The 19,694-nt window shown below is 49.6% G+C and overlaps 6 protein-coding genes across 6 annotated transcripts; 2 read left to right on the forward strand and 4 right to left on the reverse strand.

Annotated features, from left to right (window-relative positions):
* Positions 1-1,610: 1,610 nt before the first annotated feature.
* N7457_004371 (uncharacterized protein) lies at positions 1,611-4,857 on the reverse strand (the record flags this gene model as incomplete). Its single annotated transcript, XM_057175416.1, has 4 exons — positions 1,611-3,381; positions 3,455-3,703; positions 3,754-3,983; positions 4,042-4,857. The coding sequence occupies 4 exons, from the start codon at positions 4,855-4,857 to the stop codon at positions 1,611-1,613; spliced, it is 3,066 nt and encodes a 1,021-aa protein (XP_057032463.1).
* A 3,286-nt stretch (positions 4,858-8,143) lies between these two features.
* On the forward strand, positions 8,144-9,022 carry N7457_004372 (putative mitotic spindle checkpoint protein (Mad2B); the record flags this gene model as incomplete). Its single annotated transcript, XM_057175417.1, has 1 exon — positions 8,144-9,022. One exon carries the CDS (start codon positions 8,144-8,146, stop codon positions 9,020-9,022), a length of 879 nt encoding a protein of 292 aa, XP_057032464.1.
* Positions 9,023-11,493: 2,471 nt separating this feature from the next.
* Positions 11,494-12,642, forward strand: N7457_004373 (uncharacterized protein; the record flags this gene model as incomplete). Its single annotated transcript, XM_057175418.1, has 1 exon — positions 11,494-12,642. One exon carries the CDS (start codon positions 11,494-11,496, stop codon positions 12,640-12,642), a length of 1,149 nt encoding a protein of 382 aa, XP_057032465.1.
* A 215-nt stretch (positions 12,643-12,857) lies between these two features.
* Positions 12,858-14,280, reverse strand: N7457_004374 (putative sister chromatid cohesion protein Dcc1; the record flags this gene model as incomplete). Its single annotated transcript, XM_057175419.1, has 4 exons — positions 12,858-13,013; positions 13,065-13,231; positions 13,298-14,046; positions 14,162-14,280. The coding sequence occupies 4 exons, from the start codon at positions 14,278-14,280 to the stop codon at positions 12,858-12,860; spliced, it is 1,191 nt and encodes a 396-aa protein (XP_057032466.1).
* Positions 14,281-14,837: 557 nt separating this feature from the next.
* N7457_004375 (ANP1/MMN9/VAN1 family protein) lies at positions 14,838-16,513 on the reverse strand (the record flags this gene model as incomplete). Its single annotated transcript, XM_057175420.1, has 4 exons — positions 14,838-15,200; positions 15,251-15,570; positions 15,629-16,311; positions 16,440-16,513. 4 exons carry the CDS (start codon positions 16,511-16,513, stop codon positions 14,838-14,840), a joined length of 1,440 nt encoding a protein of 479 aa, XP_057032467.1.
* A 474-nt stretch (positions 16,514-16,987) lies between these two features.
* N7457_004376 (glycosyltransferase family protein) lies at positions 16,988-18,108 on the reverse strand (the record flags this gene model as incomplete). Its single annotated transcript, XM_057175421.1, has 2 exons — positions 16,988-17,410; positions 17,476-18,108. The coding sequence occupies 2 exons, from the start codon at positions 18,106-18,108 to the stop codon at positions 16,988-16,990; spliced, it is 1,056 nt and encodes a 351-aa protein (XP_057032468.1).
* Between the last annotated feature and the right edge of the window lie 1,586 nt (positions 18,109-19,694).

Raw genomic sequence — 19,694 nt, forward strand, 5'->3', positions numbered from 1 at the left:
AAGGTGTGTTCCTAAGATATTGGGGTGTCAATTTCAGCTTGGTTCCTCTTAGAGACCAGTTTCGACGAATTGCGGAGGTATTTGTACGACTAGCGTAAATCTCAGCTAATCATCTTATAAGACATATTGAAAGTATCGGGGGCTGTACCAAGATTGAAGACGTCGTGGGCATATATAAGATCATATTCCAGCTGAAAGAAGCCCTCGTATAAGCAAGAACAGGGAATATAGACAGCCAAAGAGGTTGCTTTCCCGGGGAAACGGGGAGTCCCCAGAGAGAATCCGAAAGATAGTTGGAAAATCACTGGGTATACAGGTATTGGAGACTGATTTGTTTAAAGATCACTTGTTTAGCCATTCAGTGTTCAGTCTTGGAATGAGCATCCTGATGGTCAAAATCGATCCTTGATGTGGCCAGTGTTAGGCAAGCAGTCGATGGTAGACATCAAAATATCCGAATAAATAGACCGAAAAATATATAAAGTGCGCCAGCCTATTATCAAGTAACAGCCTCCAGTCAATATTATAGAGACTTCTCTTATGTAGAAGGGGCAATGGGTAAGAACAAGAGTAGAGTGTGTATAGAAAATGACATGGTGCAGTTTAGTGAGGGCTTCTACGGAATGACAAAGTCGCAGTTGCTCCGATTCAAGTAGCGTGCTCAGATCTACGCAAGAACCACTCAGCAGGTGTGAGCACTAACACGGAAAAGGCTGCCAAGAGGAAGTGGCACGCACTAATTGGATTTACTTGTTTGCTCCAGCTACATTCTGAATCACTTGACTCGTAGAAACACTAGGATAGGCAGGATAAATTATTTAGAAGGAGAAGAAAAAAGAAATATGCAATATGACGAAGTGGAAGAAAAGAAAAAAAAATTCCGAGAGAAAAAGAAAAGGAGAGAAGAAAGGGAGCAAAAGCAATGCCACCTCCACTGGGGTCATCCTGGTCTGAGACCCGACTGTCTGGTGCGTCCCCACACGGGACGGATAAGCTCTGGGCGGTTCCGACTGGAAGGGTTGGCTCAGAGTCATGTTGTCTGCAGAAACAGGGGTGTCCTGACTCGTTGCATGGCTATGTCATTCGGTACTTTTGGTTATGTACGGAGTAGGGGGGCTATGTTCGGTGTTCTAGTACCATCCCTGATTGCCCGTTGATCTCATATCTGATGTACCGGAGCCTGATGACATGGCCAGGCCCCTAGGTTAAAGTCAATTCAACAAAGAAAATACGTTGCAGAATGTATCCCGTACGGAGTACGGAGTACTCCGTACACCTGTCATATTTGAGGGGCAAACAAAGAACTTCGGGGCGTTGAAAGGCGAACTTATAGATAAAACCAACGTATTTCTCACTATTAGCATGGGACACCTAATCCTTAATGTGCGACACAAAAAGGAGCACTCGTATTCCATACGGAGTACTCCGTACACCGGTAACCGAAAAAAAAAGAAAAGAAAATAACTACATGTAGGTAGAAGGGAGTATGTGTACTTCGTACAAATGTTTATTGGCATCCATGCATCAAACCATTAATAACCCAAATCCCGAGGGGAGGGATTTGCAGCCATAGCCTCTTGGCAATTGAAATTACATACATTCAATTCCACTCACAGACTCTGTAGCTTAGTCTGCTCACTCGGAGTCAACGCCGCATACAGTTCTTGGAAACCCGGCTGCGTGGAGGCCTGTCGGAAGAAATCCGCCAGGAAGCCTTGCGTTTCATCATCTCGGCGACGCACACCAAACACACTCTCGGAGCCACCCTCAGCGAAGTCCATCAGTCCCTGCTTCGACGCTCCGATACCGAGGTCCAGAATCTGGCTGGGGACATCCTCCCAGTCGTCGTCACCATCGTCGCTGTCGGCGTCTTCCAAGGCCGCCGCGGCGGCAGCGTCCATTTCCTTGTTGCCGGATGCTGCACCCAGCTCTTCAACAAGGACCTTGATGATCTTCAGCGGTGCTCGCACGGTCGTGAATCGGTCTGGGTTTTTGCGCGCCTGTGAGCGGGTCTTGATCCGGCCTGTATCCTGGATGATAAGGTCGCCCTTGACAGGGACTTCGGCCACGCGGGGATCGGCGAGCTCGTACAGTCGCGCTAGGGCAAAGATGTTCTGCTTGATTTCATCGTAGCCGGCGAAGTTGACTGAGTTCTCGAGCCACTTGCTCAGGACAACGGCAAGTCCGCTCTGGCCACCCAGGTTAACCTGAGCTAGGAAGTCAACTACCTCGCGTGCGCTGATGAGAGTGAGTCGCGCGAATACAAGGATGAGACTTTGAATGAATTGCGCTTGCTGCGCTGTCGCCAATCGTTGTGCCACAGCTTGCAGAAGCTGCGGCAGGTAGGGACCAAGGCGCTCGGAGCCAGCCCGCTCAACCAACTCTGCAGCCAGTTGGCCGACCTCTGTGGCTGCGTTATCATCAACTGCTGGGTCCAGCAAGCGGTCAATGATGATCAGCACAACTTCGAGTGCTTCCTTTCCAGATTGAGGATCACGCCAAGCGACAAACTGTGCAAAGTCGTGAGAGAGCATGTGTCGCACGGCCTCTGTAGCTGGTCGAATCAACTCTGCTTCGTCAGATTCAAGCAGTAGGTGGTTTAACTTTGGCATCACGGTCTCCACAAAGCCAGCAGGCATCGGCTCGGGACTCCGCTCGGCGAGAGCGCGAAGAAGATCAGCCGCGAAGGTTGTCAAAGCATTCTCCTCGGTCAGATTGCCCACATCAATTGCACCCATCAGCGAGGGAAGCACCTTCTCGCAAAGACGCATGTAAGGTTCGGGGCCACTATCAGTAATTTGATCCACAATGTCTTCGAATGCTTCTGTGACAGTCATAGTTAGTTGGAAGTTTTCGGCTCCGCTGCTAGCAATGCTGAACAGCACATCAATGGCAGTAGACGATAGGACGATACTAGAATCGGCCATAATAGTGTCCCGAAGGGTTTCTGCCAGCGTGACCTTGAGGTCATCAGAGTCATCCTGCTCACGAAGATCATGTGCAGCGATGAATTCCGATATGGCCGTAATCACAGCAGGCTGGAAGGGACGGGCCAGCCCCGTCGGCAGGGAGGGCATCAAATCTTGCAGGACCCGAATGCAGGCTACCTGGACCACCTCGGCGGGATCTTCGGCGATCGCCTTCAAAGTAGCCTCCAGGTAGGACGATGTAGTCTGTTGGAATGTCTCGCCGGCAACCTTGGACAGAGCTCCAGCAACAAGGTATCCTCGAGCGCGCAAGAGCTCCTGTTCTTGCTGGGTCGCGTACTGCACGAATTGCGTGAAGTGAGATGCCAGTTCAGGTGAGATCTGTTGGTCTACTTCACCGAAGTCTCGAAGCAAACAGTTAAGAATGTAAAGGGAGGCTTCCCGAGATTTCCATCTGTTTGCGTTCTGGTTAGTTTGATCGCACTAACGAAGGGTAGGGGGGCGAAAGGGGGAGAGGGGCTTCTCACGAGACAGTCGAATCAGCAAAGAGAGTGTTCATGTGGCTCAGGAGACCTTCGGCTGCCATACCCTTCAGCCATTCGCCAGTCTTGATCACTAGATCTCCGCTGCAAGTTCGGGGGGTGTAGTTGGCCGTGACAGAAGTCTCCTCTGAAAGGAAAATGTTCACGTCAATCTCCCATAAAGCCTCCTCCTCGGTTGTGATCTGTGCATAAGAGCTGGCAAGCTTCATAATTTCCGGAAGCCAGCTAGACGTGCTGGCGGTCGCACCGGCATTTTGAAGTTGCTGATGCAACTCCGCTTTTACGGGGGTGCCTTCAACAGGGCCTGGATAAGATCCAGCTCCTCCAAAATGAGGAAATCGAGCGAGTGTGGAAGTCCGTCCGCATCCTCCAGGCGGCTCTGCCTCTCCTCCTCAATGTAGAAATTTTGGTAGATGGGAAGTGCGTTGGTGAGTTCTGTCCAGACTGTTGAGAAGAAAAGTGTGCTCTGCGCTGTCAAAAGAGCAGGGAATATCATGCGGATTTTCATAACAGTCTATAGCAAAGAATGTTTTTAGCCAGAGCCTGGGTGACCACGAGCAGACACTGCATACCTTGACAATCTGTAATTTCAGCCCGACGATACCTCTCCATTGTGACGCAATCTCTCCTTGTTTGTGCTCCTCCTCCTCACTAGGTGGTTGCGGCAGGGGTGCCTTCAAAGCTTCATCGAAGAATGGCGACCATCCGCTGAGCACCTCATCCATGAACTGCTTGATAGCATCCTTGTGTTGTTCGAGAACCATTTCCAGGGTATCGAAACAGGAGCGGAAGACTGCGACAGCCAGAGCACGTAGCATAGGTCGCCTGGATTCGGCGATGGCCACAGCGAAAAGGGACGAAACGAGATCACGGGCGACATTGAAGAACTGTTCCTCGCTGAAACCTGTATCTACAAGATCCAGAAGAACCTTGAGAGCACCGTGCATCTGGCCATCGGTACTGGCGGGATCATTGATAATACGCAACAGCGAAGGGAGCAGCTCGGGCCAGTCGTCCGGGAAGTCGGCACTGGCGATCTTGCTGACGGCGTAACTTGCGGAGTTCTTTACTTTACGTTCAGGTGTATCATGCGTCGCAAGTACCAGTAGTGCTTGGCGGACACTTGCCTTATTCACGTCGTTGATGAGGATCTGTCCCTTGAATTCGTCAAGGATGGGGGACCAGGCGGCGGCAATGAAGGTACGCAGGACCGAAAGGGCAGACTGGCGCAAGTTGACTGGGACTGAGTCGTGAGAGGCAATTGCTGTGAGCGAGATCGCGAAGGAATCGTGGGCGTAAAGGCTTTCCAGCTGAGACTCCGCAGCTCTTCTGGCATCGGCCTTGGGCGACTGGGTGTCTGCCAGGAGCGACAAGAGTTCTTGCTCCATGGCGAACGAAGTTCAAGTTAATTCAGGTCAGTTAGGGTAGGTTGTATAGAAAGATGAAAGAAAGACTGAGGGGCTCGAAGCCAATGGATCTCAGTCACTAGAGAACCCAATGTTTTGCGCGCTAAATTGCAGATAAGGAGACGCGGAGGAGGGGCAGTTCGAAGGCGGTCGGCCCTCGATCGCTCCTGCTTTGTATGTATTTTACTCCGTACTTTCTCGTCGAATGTGAGGATTTGCCTATATATAGATTGTATATATGATTAGTGATTTGGAATGAGAAGGATTACTTTCAAGATGTTCAATTGAGCTGTTGAGATATCCGTGAGTATATTGTGTGGGCCTACCTAACCCTATGTTGTAACTATACCTAAAGGTGCTTCTGTCGAAGACCGATGAAACTGACCACGAATGTCCCTCAGGTCTAATCAAGGCTGCGAAAAGACACACCGAGTCCATCTCCGTATCAGATTGCCCATACTAAATCTACATCGTGTACAAAGCCTCATGTCCCCGGCGCTTGTAGTACCTACTTACTCCGCAAAGCAGACTCGATCTGTCAACGTTACGGGTATACCTACATGTAGATAACTCCAGCAGTGCCTATGTACCTCGATATATTGCTTGTAGGCCAGTAATCCCCCATATCTACCGAAATAACGTACCAGGTAAAGTGTTTGTTTTATACCTAATTTCTGTTTCGGTTCGGTATCTCAAGCATTCGGTTTCACTGTACGTATGGGGCCGCCACTTACTACATACCTGTACCTCCGTGGGCTCATCATATGTAGATACCTCCGCCACCTCAGTTCAGATTCGAGGGCTAGGGAATAGCGGAATACAAAATATTTAACCTATAAAATTAGACATGGCCGATTCGTCTTCGAAGCGGGAGATCACTCTGATCTGCACCAGCAGTGTACCAGCAAGATCTTGGAGGAAAAAAGAAATCACAAAAAGAAATGGACGGTGTGTAAAAAGACCTGGGGCGATCCCGAACGCCACATATTAGGTCCTTCTGCTCCTTGCCTCTTGCTGGCAGGGATTGAGAGAAAGTCGGGACTTCACAGATGGATGCGTAAATCGTAGACAAGCTTCCGTCTCGTTCCAATCGCATCTTCGGCATGGTCACCAGATCGGAATATTTCCCCAGCGGTAAACTAAGGAATTAGATAGAAGAATAGACCTCCGAGGGTAAACCTTGGCAATGGCTGAAAGAGATCCAGAATGGCGGTTTACCGTTTACCGTTTACCATTTCAGGCCCTACACCATACAAAGCCGACTGCATGGGTCTTCCGGAATCAACTGGCTCGAGCTTCGGGTGAGATCCCAATTATGATCCTCGTGGCTGATCCCATTGGGTCGTGATCTTTCGGAAAGGGCTCGGTGTCATTTTGGGGCAACTACTTGCAACACGGTCGTACAGGGCGGAAAAGAGTATTACAGGAGTATTCGAGAATTGCGAGTCGTGAAAGGGCGCTGGAGAAGGTGGGTTCACCCAGGTACAACATACATACATGTACGGAGTACGGAGTACGTGGTGTACAATATAGTATAGCATACGGTATGGAGTACTCCGTACTTGTGTGCATATAACCCTTCTAAATATCGGGACAAGAATAGGTAGAAACAGATGGAAGGGATTGATAATCGAGTAACCCATCAGGATCCCTCATACCCTACAGGACCTGCAGGACTACGGAGCACAATGACACTCCCCCCGGGAAATCGTACCCTTGTCTTATGACCGCCACTGCCGTCAGTGTTGGAAGATCATCGGTAACATGGTACGGCATCCTTACTGGAGAGAGTGGACAGGGCGATGCAGTACTGCAGTACGGGTGTTGTACCCGATACCTCGATCCTCTGAATTATAGTTCGGCGAAGATGCCATTTAGGGTCAAAAAGAGGGATCTCCTCGATGCCTATGTTGTACCTAGGTAGTGTGCAATATAGGCTATAGTGTGGCTTGGAGCAATATAAATCGGCCGAGCTAACTGTACGGCATCTGCCCAGGTACCGGGATATAGGACGATAACCAAATTCTGCTCGGCTATACCCTGCGGGTTCGTGCTCTGAATCCATGGTAGATGGGTTCTATATGATCCTGGTACCATTCCATGTCTCCCCTTTTGGTGTATTCTCGGCCCAATGCGGTACCCTATTTTTCGCTGGGCTGCGATGATCACCCCTCTTATAGACCATCCATCCACCTCACAGTGGGGAAGAGAAAGAGAGGCAAAAAACTGTGTGCCCTTCTTTTTCATACGAAATTGGTAAGGATACTGGATACTGTACTCCGTACTCTATACCCTGATCATGGTAATTTTTCCCTTTTTCCCTTTTTTTTTTTGCTTTTTCTTCCCTCTTAGTACATCTCTGTACGCCATGCCATATAGCACACACAAGGATCCGTCTATACAAAAACCTCCTAATACCCAAGCATGGTGGTCTCCAGAGCCTAAAGAATATAAAGCTGTATCCATACCCAAAAGCGAAGTAAAAGTAGGGGGATTCTGCACCAAACCCATGACGCAACCACGTGACGGGAATCGTGACCTTCGAATCAACCACCTTAGTCCGCCTTTCTTCTGCTTTTCCCCTCGATGAGCGAGAGTGAGGTATATCCCATCGTCGATTCATCTCCATAACCTCTTTTTCCCGTATTGTTTCCTTACTTGGCCCCTTTTTTGTCTTAAAACTATCCCCCTCGAGGGTCTCCGTCTCTCAACGCTTCCCCTCCTTCCCTTCGCTTTAACACCCCTCCTCGAATTCCCCTCCTTAGGGATCTAAAATCTAAAAGTGACCATTCTCTTGCACTTGAGATCGTCGCTTGTGAATCATATGGTTCTTCCATCCCTCATGCTTTGAGGTTTGCTTCTACTTGTCGTTTTGTCCACTTAAGCGTACGTCTCGGGCTTCCTTTTCAACAATAACCCCCTCCTCCACCAACCCACCATCTACCCAACCATATTTCCCCCTCACGAGACCCTATTCCATATCGTGCTGAGGAGATATTCCCGGTCGCTCTATCTGTACCGATCTCCCAACCCCTTTGGATTTGTGCTTTGTCGTGACCCGCTTGTGTCACTGGCCGGAGCATCGGGGAACCCCAAAAAGTCTTGATTGAATTTCAACGATCATAACACTTGCAACTTGATAGGACGTGACATTGACCGATAGTTTAGAAAGGCAGAGCGATGATTAGCTTCAGGGTGGAACATCATTCAGATTCTTCGAGACTTCGTCAAGACCATCCTCACCGTGGAACCGACACCGGATCATTCAATGGCAATGCCGATTGCCAGCGAGAGCAGTAGTACCACCACCACCATGACCACATTCTCCGCCCCGGTCCCTGCTACCAAATCGCTGCCTACAAATCAGTCAGCGTTAGCGGCCTCCTTCACCAACTTCCTTACCGTGTCCGTTCACCAAATTCTATTCCTGCGCTCCGTCTATCCGCGCGCAACTTTCCTCCCCGTGCGGGCATACAATTATCCCGTCCGACAATCTCGTCACCCAAAAGTGTGTGACTATATCAACGATGCATCAATCGCAGTAGGAACGGAGATTCTCAAAGGCACAATCACCGCAGTCAGTATCATCATTTCATCTCTTCGCACAAATCAGCCCCTCGAGCGATATGCATTCGATCTGTCGGGTTTCCCGCGTGCTCCTGCGGGAGAGGTGAATACTACATTCGAAGATAGAAATGAAGATTCATCTAATCCAGCTGCCCCCGTCTCAGACCGGGGTCCCGCACCAACATCGGTCGACCTCGAGGCACAATTCCGAGCATGTCTAGCGAGACTTGCCTCAGCCTGTGCCCGCTTGACCCCGCTTCCCCGCGATGACGAGTTCAGTTTCACTGTCTGCATCGAAGTGCGGGAAGATGCTTTACCACCGGCGGGGACCACCAAGGAAGAACAAACTTGGATTGTGGCAGAACCGGGCAAGGTGCACCTAAGATCGTGCACAGCACCATTCTCCGTCTCTAAATTGCGGAACGGTGAGCCCCAGCAGCCGCCACCCAGGGTCTCGAACGGCCGTGCCAAAACAGTACCTGTACGACGTGTCGAAGCCGGTGAGCTTCGGTTGGAATTATGGGTAGAAGAGGCACGGCAGAAATTTAACGAACCGGTGGACTCAGAGCAGCCACCATGACCTCGAGATTCTCTGGTACGATTTCAGGCCTTGGGAGAATTTGTGTTCTTTGGTTTTCTTTTTTCTCATCTCCATCTCCTCTTTTTTTTTCTCCCCTGCTCCCACACCCAATTTCTGTCTCATTCTTGATTTAGCGTGACCAATGATCGAACATACATGATGGACGAAGGAAATTCTGGAAGTGCCGTCCGCAAGAAGTGGCGCAAATACATAAAATGGGGAGCGGACGATTTCTGGGACTCGCATGGCATTTATTTACATAGATCAGGTTCATATCTTTTTTTTTTTTTTGTGCTTAATTTCCAAGTGCTTAAATTTCTTCCCCTGCTCTTCCCATTCTCACTTTCATGACACTCCTTCTCGATCCTTATTTTCCTCTTTTTCCCCGGCTGCTTTTTACCTATATCTCCCCGTTTACTTCATTTTGCATCTTGCTTGATCCCTTGGGTTCTCTCTCCTCGCTGGTCTTTTTGCTGCGGTCCGGCCTTGTTTCATACCATCTCCCATTTTTTGTTGTATTTCATTCGTCTCCTTGGTTGAGATCTCCAACTACATGATTCTCTTTTCTAGCCAATTCAACTACACTAGCAACTAGTTCCCAATGTTGTCTCGCTATCCAACTTCATTTTTTTCCCTCTTTCTTTTTTTGTTCTTCCATGTCTGCTCTTACGCTGTTGGACCCAGCGAAAACAAAAAGAATGTCCTTCGAGACGAAGGTATTTGATATCGTAATGCTGCATGTTATTCATGGATGTTATAGGGTCGTCTCCGATTTGGTTGATTCTGTCATTGTTTCTCTTGCCTCTGCCCTGTCTATATTCGGGCCTCTCTACTTATCATCCCAGACCTGGCTGGTTAAGAATAGGCCAGTCGGCCTTTGGGGGTGACAAAGTAAGTGTGCTAGCCAGACATCCAGCTTAGGTTAATGTGATACGTACAAAAGAAAACTACAGGGAGTCATGCTCTTGCTTCATCCCAGTTCTATGACGACACAATAGGATCCATCACCCCATGTCAGGGGCTTCAAGGTACATCCTCGGGTTGCTTCCATTTATATCCTGCTTCATTCGTTTACCCAATTTAATGATCGACAGGGATTTCAAATGCTGAATCACAGAAGGAAGAAGGGAGGGACGGGGCCATTGTTTAGGGCGATTTAGGGCAAGAGTCTACTAACAACGGGATAGAGCCAACATACATAACTAAGGTCATCTGAATTTCCTGCTCTGAGAGATGCTGCTCGGGCTTCTTACTTGCAAATGCCATATGATCAAGGGAGACCCTGTGCGACTATAACATACGGAGTACGGAGTAGATTAATTGATACATATTAATGCCGTCTAGAAGGACTAGTGGGGTTTCCGAAAAAGGAAGTACACAAATAGTAATCAGCCCTATATTGGCAGCAACCTACGGGGTACTCCGCACACTTTCAATGATTCAAATATAGCCTACTCCGTACACATCCACGGGATTATTTATACTGCACATGCGAAATCGAGGTCTGATGCACTAGGAGGCAGCAAAGATATATTCTTAGATATTTTCAGGACGGTGGGTCAGGGGGTTATAGCAGATATCTCAATAGTTTCTTCTCTACTCCATCCAGTGGATTAGAACCAACACCAAGCCCATCCCCTATTTTTTTTTTAAAAAAAATAGGATATTGGCAATGACATCGACTGCCCCTGTGACAATGACCGGCTTCATATACTCGTCTACGGAGTATCAAGACCGCGTATACGTATCTCCAACCCTATAAAACCGGTCGCGTGAGCTTCAATGACCACCCCAGGGCTATCAACGCTCCGACTATTGCATAAACTCGACTAAACACCCATCCTCCGCTTAGCAACTAAAACCGAACATCCCCCAACCCTGGAAGGTCAGCATACGTCAATAAATAATGACATAATGGCGCCAAGGGGCTCACATGACCCGACCAAACCCTCCGCCCCCAAGACCGGCTCTTACGTCAAGGGCCGACCTATAAGGACTAACGCAATGCAACCTCCCCGTCGCTTGCCATCGCTTCGCCGCGGGCCGGGGACAAAGAGACGATACTCCACGCTCTTTCTTACGTATAAGGCAGGCCCATCCGGTCCCGATTGTGACGCGGAATGTACAGCAGTCGGGGACATTGGGATTGTGGTTGGTCAATTGTAGCTGAGTAGTGGTTTCTAGACGGTACGTTCGCGTGACCCCCGAGATCTATTTGTAGAAAGGATACTCCGTGGAATCCTTGGGAATGACTGGTATATTATGGCATCGGGGTCCCGTCGGTGCCATATCTCCACATTGTTTCTGTGTGGTTTTGCCTTCCGGAGCTTTGACTTTAGAGACCCCGGATTATTTTTTTTTATCTTTGTATTGGATCACTTGATACGAAGTTGACTTCCCTCCTTTTCTTTCTTCCGACATCTCAAATCAGACGTTGTATCCTACTCATCTCTGCTCACTGGAATTTCGAAATGATTGCTGCAGAGATCCCCACTCTTCCCGCAGGGGAGTCTCCAGATCTAATTCTGGTGCCGGCTTCGGCTGCGGAACGCATTGCTTCGATTAAGCTGAATAGCGTGGCCTGGAAGGGCCCGCTGGATGTGGAAACTTATATAGAACGCGAGAACCATCTTCTTCGGCAACGCTTGACCCGGGATGGTTTGACCTGCTGGATCCTAGTGGACCGCAATGAGCCCGAGGACCACCGCACGATCCTCAGCTCGTGCGAGTCTTACCGGAAGACAGCGTTGCTGGCTCACAACGGGAAGGTGGAGGAGGTATCCACGCACGGCGTTGGAAGTGTCTACTGCCGGCCAGAATTCCGCGGGAAAGGGTACGCCAAGCGCATGCTGGAAGAACTGAGCACTAAGATCGAGACGTGGGATATGGAGAAGGAGCCACGGCGGAAGTCTCTGTTTACAGTGCTTTTCTCGGATATCGGAAAGAAATTCTACGCGCAGTTTGGATGGAGGCCATTCTCGTCTTCGCATATATCTTTACCGGCTAGTGCGGGGCAGGAGAAGGCGGTTACGAGAGATCTGTTTGCTGAAGATGTGCAGAAGAGCTTGTGTAGTGAGGCTGTCCTCGCTAAATTGTGCAACCAGATGCTTGTGGCATCGCAGAAGTCGAGTGGTGCTAAGATTGCCATTCTGCCTAATTTCGATCACTTTGTCTGGCATTGGGCGAGAGAGGAGTTTTATGCCGAGAACTTGTTTGCAGAACGCTCCCCGCCTGTAGTCAAGGGCGCGGGTGATGACCGGGCTCGCGTGTACTGCGCTTGGAACCGGAACTTTGGCGAGACGCCCGAGGACAATGTCCTTTACATTCTTCGGTGGGTGTATGATGATCCCACTTCCCCGGCGGAGGAGCAGGCCACTATCAAAGCTATGGCTGCTATCCTTCGTCGCGCACAGCAAGAAGCACACGAGTGGAACATGAGCAAGGTTGAATTCTGGAATCCGACTCCTCTTTTGCAGAAGGCTGTGGCCTTGGTGGACCCCGAAGCTGAGCTTGTCCACCGCGAGAAGGAGAGTATCTCCTGTCTGCGGTGGACTGGTGAGAAGCAAGGGCTGGGCAAAGACGTGGAATGGTGGTTGAATGAGAAGTACACTTGGTGTTGATCCTCGACCCAATTTGGCATCATTTCGGGGGTTTCTTTTTCCTTTGTTTCCCAATTGATTTCCCCATATCTCTCTTCTGGGAGGTGTGAAGATCAAGGCGATTTTGGGCGGGTGATTGCGATGGTTCTAGATACGCGCGCATCATAGATTAGATGCCGCAGCATTTTACGCAGCAATTGCATTGGCTTTTTTTTAAAAGATTTTCTCTTGCCCAATCAACGACGATTTTTGAGCAGTTCATGCCAATTCCTGGTGGTCTTAGCTTTTGCAGCGGTAGCAGGAGCAGTGGGAGTGGCTTTGCTGCTTTGCTGCCGTTGCGAGGGTTCAACAAAGTAGATGGTCGTAGGGTCGGGACTACTGTAGCAGCCATTCTGTAATCCAGATTAGCAACTGCGCTGCAAATCAAACAAAGATCAAATTACCGTCAATTTGGATAGCAGCGCCTCTCCTCTCCAAGACTCAGGAAGACAGTCTTTCCACGCACGAAGGAATTCACTTCTTCCAATAGCAGAGGAGGTGGTGGGAGCAGTAGCTGCCAAATACGTCTCCCCAACCCATTGCGTACACTCAATCTTATCAAAGCTCGCCCCTAGAAAACAGCATAGAGCGATTAGTGTCTGTCGCAATCACACCTTATCATTCACATCCGACTCACACTTGATATCATCCGCCAACGGCGGCCTCTCATCCGCAATGCAAATCCTTCTCACAACAGCCTCAAGCAACGCACGAGGGAACGGCGGTTCCTGCTCGTCATCCTCATCCAGAACAGACTTCCACAAGTCCCCAACAAGGAACTGTTTCTCAAGATCAATCCCCTGTAAAACAGCACCCTCAACCAACCGCTTCCAAACACGCAAGCGAGACCGTGCCGATGGCCGCCAGCATGCCACCTCTTCGCCCCCATCCACAAACGCGCAAAGCTCCATCCAGCCCTGCTCGCACTGCGCTGTCGACACGGGGATGTCCTGACACACGCGCGCTCGGATCTCTTTCATCTCCTCTGATCCCAGCGGGCCTGTTGAGTCGGCAGAATCACCCATCTCTGTATCCGGATCATCGTCGCTGCGCCGATCATACAATCGCAGAGTTTTCTCCAAGAATGGAACAGCCGAGAAGCCTCCTGGTGGGGTGTGTAATTCCAGTGTCGACGAGCATTTTGCGATGGCTGTTACCGCTTCATCGGGGAGGTTCAAAGCGCCTGTTTCGGCCTCTGGTTCGACGACTTTGATGTCTGCTTGGGAGATTTCGCCGCGGCTTGGGCGGAGGATGTGCAAGGAGTTTGAGGATTGGACTTGGCGGATGCGGAATGTTTGTGTTGGTGTACAGAGGTTGACATAGTCGTGGGCGGTGGGATCGACTACTGCTTGGGCGAGGGCTGTAGAGGGTGATTTGAGTTCGAGTCTGGCAGGTGGGCGTTGTTGGTTAGTCAACGTCTGCCAATTGGGAGAACAGAGTATATGTGTGCAAGTTACACATTATAGCAGGCGGATTGTTCTCGATATGCTTCTTCACTTACACAGGTGCATCTTTCGATGTTAGTAGTTCCTCCAGTTCCGGGGTTAGTTCCAATAACCGGAACCCCTGCTGGGGACGAGTATGTGTGAACAGAATACTGCGCGCGTCTTGAGTAGACATTGCAAATTAAGATGTGTATTAAAGATGCAAAAAGTAAAGTGGTCGGAAATGAAGCACTGACTTTGGACGCGTTGACGCGAAGTGGATAGCACACGGACCACCTTAAAGGTGTTCGGCTTCATCCGATGCCTCTGATGTAGACAGCGTAGGAAGGGAGTTCATGTTACATTATTGGGCCAGTTTAAAAGTAGAGAATCCATTGAAATCAAAATCATCAATGTTACATTGAATGGCCAAATTATCGCTCTCCCCGACACCCCAACCGTATGCTTTTGTTGTACTCCGTGAGAAAATACCACCCAAAGATAAAAGAAAACATATGCAAGAATGGAAGAAACATGAAAACATGAAAACATGAAGAGCAAAGCTCTTGAAAGCTCAGAGCTTGAGCACACAGCCCAAGCCCCAACAAACAGATAGTCTCTTCCAGACTGGGAATGAGACACTAAGGTTGTCTGTGAGAATGCAATGCGTAATCCAGCCGGCTGGATCAAAGCACGTCCGGCTGTGAAAGGAAAGAAGCGACCAGGAAAGACAAACGAGGGTCATCGTTTCGGCTAATTGACTTCCATTGATTTCCCAGCTTGATCAACTTGGCTGGCCTGGTCGATTTGATCGGTTTGATCGGCTGGGTCGTTCAAATGACGCTGTGTAGAATCCTGGGCGTCTTTCAGGGGCTGACCAGCCGGACCTTCAACAGAGCCCTGGAGTTGTTCGCCGTCAACAGTCTGATCAGTGCCCAGGGGTTGGGACTGGGGGCTGGCCATTTGCTCGGCTCGCTCTTGCTCTTCTTTCTCGTGAGCTAGGCGTTCGATCTCCATTTCTTCCATATGTCGGAGATCATCCACACTAGGCTCATACAGATGCCAAATTGTGTAGTGTGGCAGTCCGACTACCGAGAACTTCATCCGCCTGGCCATCTGGGAGATATTAGCAATTATAAAATTGGTGTCCTTGGTTGCTCTCTTACCTTGCCGAATCCTTCCGTCTCGGCATGCTTCTCGAAACTGAAGGCCGGGAAATGCACACCGGCACGGAACACCCTGGCTTTGGCCAGAATACTGACACCTCCAATTCCATCCAGCTCCATCTCCATGTCAGGATCGCCGTAGGGGTCACGGAGGTAGGCAAGATGAGGTCTCCATGTAGCATACTCAGCGTATCCTTCGACGATGACGGCATCCTCATCCAATGTATCTGCGAGCGCCAATGCAGTCTCAGATTCTTGCCATGAGTTCAGATCATACGGCTGCTCTCCGCCAAGCCAGTCTGGAAGCGGGCGCCATACATCTACAAACAAAAGCCAATTAGTACAGCTCCGAACACCCGAAAAATAGTCATCACTCACTTGGAACTATGACGTCCTTGTTATGGCGCATCAGATCTTCAATAATTGTAAATGGGGCAGTTTCCACGTCCGCGTCTCGCCAGTAAACCCAGCTATGGGTCGGGCGAAGCGTGGCGCTTAGCAGCCAATTCCTGGCCTGCGCCATCAGCTTACGTCGGCTAGCTTGCGCCTCGAATCCATGTCGGCTTTCCACATCCTGTTGGACTTTCTGCCCGAAGTCCTTCTGGATCACGGAAATCTCTCCAAAGGACATACTTGGGTCCGGATCATTTTGTATTTCCTCCAGCATGCGCGATAACATACCCAGTGTGTCATCCTGAGAATCGGACACCAGAAAGGCGAGATCAATTAAGTTGTGTGGGTATGTGAGGTTCCGGAGGTGCGAGAAGAACATCGGAAGGTGGGATGATGCATCTCGCAGTGGAGTGCACATCAGGACGCGCTCTCCGCGCTCCCATCCCTTCTCTGAGCCTTGCACTTCTGATAAATCATAATATCGAACCGTTTGTAGGTGTAGATCCCCCGGGTATGAGAGAAGACCGAGCGAGAGCGTGGGGAGGATGGCGGCGCGCCAGGATGGGAAGATCAGGAGGACCAGCACCAATGACACAAGTCCAAGGAGGAAGAGGCGCTGGAAGAGCTGGCGGCGTCGCCGGAGGGCAGGTTGAGAGCGAGGCTGGAATCTGGGGAGGCGTACACTAGTCAGTCTCGATTCGAAGCTTCATGATCCGGCATGACGCCAGAGCTCTGAGCTCTTTGGGCAAAGAGAAGCGAGCCGCTTAGCATTGGAGGTTCGTCGGCTTCCACATACCTATTAGGTGAGATTGAAAATGCAGAACCTCTTGGGTAGGCAGAATGGCCCTTTTCAAGGACGTGTCGGTTCATTGCTGTCACCGTAGCTCTGGTGTTGCGGGCCAAGAATTGATGGAGCGGCCGGGGACCCTAGCAACAACCCCGGTCTGTTGTAAAGGCCAGCTGTATGACCCCGTAGAAAGGAAGCAATGAAGGTCTTACAATCAGAATAAAATAAAAGGGAAGGGAAGAAAGAAGAAGGTGATAAGCGACGATGCCATCGGAATAATTGGAGGTCCCATTGTTGTCTTTTTCGCCTTCACCAAATCCGGCCATCCGCTTGCAACATTGGGGCACGGCAACATCCTGGTTCCTGTCTACGGAGGAGACCCCTGTATATTATTATCTGGACTATGTGATTATATCGTTTACTGGGATATTTGGTGTACAAAAAATATGAATTTCGCTGATTAAATGCTTTGGTCTGGCCAATTGGCTCCGCCAATTCTATGTACGAAGGACTCCCCCAATGCTAAATGTCTAGACAAATTTCGCTTGCAATGAGGTTCATAATGAGATTGTAGGAGGTGAGACCATGTTGAAACAAGGACGAATAGGAGCAGGCGACTCCACCTCCTTCGCTTCCACTTCCACCTGTCGCATCATCTGCACTAACAAGTTGTTCACTTTGTCCCCATCACGGAGACTCAACAGGACGGATGCGGCTTCGTAGTCGGTATCGAGGATAAAGTAGCGTTCCTTTTGCCAGTTCTCCACCTTATCGGTCTGGAATGTAACTCTGGCTATCGCCTTGGCTGGGACACTAGCCTTGTTCATAGAGCTTCGGGATACCATGCGCAGGAATGGCCGAAGCCCGGACCGAGTCTGGTGTGCGACTTTGACCGACATGGGCGCCCCGGTGCGCAGATTGCTTGGGCCAGTCATGCCTCCTGGATCCAAGGTGAAGATGTCGAGTGATATGTTTCCGGTCTATATTTAGATTTTGTTAGTAAACGTGGGAATACGATGTGCATGACGACCAAACTGAAACCTACCCAGATCAAGCTCCGCCTCAATGCATATAATGCGACGCTCGCCATTAACTTGCTGCTTCCAAATCGAACGTTCTCTTCCTTTGCGCTCAGCGAGGTTCCCGGTTTGCGTCCCTTTCTTCCATGATCGCGTTCGAAGTAATCCAGTTGTCCTGAAGATGCCGTAGAGCATCCGATGTAGATCACCTTCGCTCCACCTTTTGGTGTACCATCGCCAGCCCGGAACGCCTCGAGCAGTCCGATGGTCAATAAAAAGGGAGACAAGCAGTTGGTCTGATACACAGGGTCGTAGCCGTCTGAGGTGAGCTCATCGACAACGTAAGACGTTGCAACAGCCGAGTGAATCAAACTGATGACGGGCGGAATGTCTTTGAAACGAACACGATCGACAGTGGTTTTGGCGAAACATGCCACAGATTTCAGATCGGTCAGATCGAGCGCCAGCACTTCGATTGATCTAGGGCCGATCAAGCGGATCTTCCCCGTGAGGTCGCGGACATCGTCAGTCCTTATATCCCGGGCCGTCAATAAAAGATGAACGAAAGGTTGTTTCTTTGCAATCTCGATGGCGATTTCGGAACCCAACAGCCCATTTCCCCCGGTAATAATGACCGTCCCTGTCAGTGGTGTCCCCATAGCGTTATGTTTAGGCAAAAATCCCCGAGGGCGCAGCGGAGACGAGGTTCCACAGTTGAAGTGCGAAATGGTTAAAAGAGCATACTTATGCTTGGGTATTCGATTCCAATTATAGAGAAGCAGACAATAGAGTATTGCGTGACAAAGGAACTCCAAGATTTCAACACCAGAAAAAAAGAAAGTTGTCAAAGCGTAGGCCAACTCAAAGGGCGAGTATAGGCATACCCAGACGGATCTAAAAATTCCATCCCGCCCCATTCATGCAGTCGGATGGGCCAATAAATTATATCGGACATGAGCGGTGTCATGTCTCAGTTCACGGCTGAGGCGTGTCTTTCCAGAAAAAACGACAGAGTGGATCAATCAGATGCGAACACAGACGACGTGCTGCCTTAGTGTGTAATAGCCAGAGGCCGGCAAACCCCTATACCCTATGGTTTCTCTGCCTGATGATGCGTGGCACGGCGACTAATTTTTTTTTCTCTCAGCACTATCCTTGTATGCCGAGCCATCCCGTAAGAACGGGACCAAATATGAGTTGAGGGGATCGGCATATGATGTGCTAAGTTAGTTCCCAGGCCTGGCGCCCTTAAGCGGCTCCGTCTCGATCCCTTTCGCCAACTCCTGATCAATCATGTACTCGGAGTAGATCCCGACGAACAGATCTAGTCTATGTTCGAGGCATTGCCTAGACTCTAAAGAGGGGCCTTGTCAGGAAAAGAAAAGAAACCAAAAGCAGGGGTGGGAAAGAAGACACTGCCCCCCAGTGTCAACGTCCAATTTTTCTCCCCAACACAGTCAGCCAAGATTCCAAGCTTAGGTCACCCCACGCTCTTCGTATTCCAGAGTACTGCAAAGTAACCATGATATGATACTCCAAGTGGCATTCACTTGCTACATTCAAGGACTGTCCTTGCTCCTGGCTGCACTAACGTTTCGTGGAACATCAAACCAGAAACAAAAGGATTGAAGTCCCAAACAATGGCGGTTTCAGGCCCCAAAAAGACACAAAAAAGAACTTAGCGCCACCCGACCGGAGCTAATATAGAACATCGAAGAAAATATGTCGTCATGGTTCCAGCCCATCGATCCGATGGCTTGTGTCTAACTATAACTCGTTTGTCCTGTTGTCGTAGGAACTGTGGTGTGCATAACTATTCATGTATAAAACCGAACTGGATTGGGATCTTATGGTTACATTAAACTCAGAAAGGAGCGTCATACTCCGTAGATCCTAATTCACACCTCTAATGTAAATAGGTTCGTTTTCTTATTTTTGATGTTCTTTTTTTGTTCGTGGTCATGAGCTAAATATATCGGGCGCGTTGCCAACTGTTGAACTACTGCCTGGTCAGATAGAAGGCCTGACGATATCCACCAAATCATCAATGTTGGACCCAACGGCTCTACTAATTATAATAGTTGAATGCTGTATCGAGTAGGGCTGACTCTAGCCTACCTGGCCAAAATCGTGCATCCCAGGCTACTACGTACAAGAAGCCCTTAACTGACATTGGTGAGGATATGTATGTCCTCCTAAACAATGCGAGTAGTCTGTTACAGCAACTAAAGAAGCGATAAGATTC

The sequence above is a fragment of the Penicillium paradoxum genome (genome assembly GCF_028828445.1).
Source record: "Penicillium paradoxum strain IBT 22861 chromosome Unknown utg000004l_segment0_segment0, whole genome shotgun sequence".
NCBI classification, from domain to species: domain Eukaryota; kingdom Fungi; phylum Ascomycota; class Eurotiomycetes; order Eurotiales; family Aspergillaceae; genus Penicillium; species Penicillium paradoxum.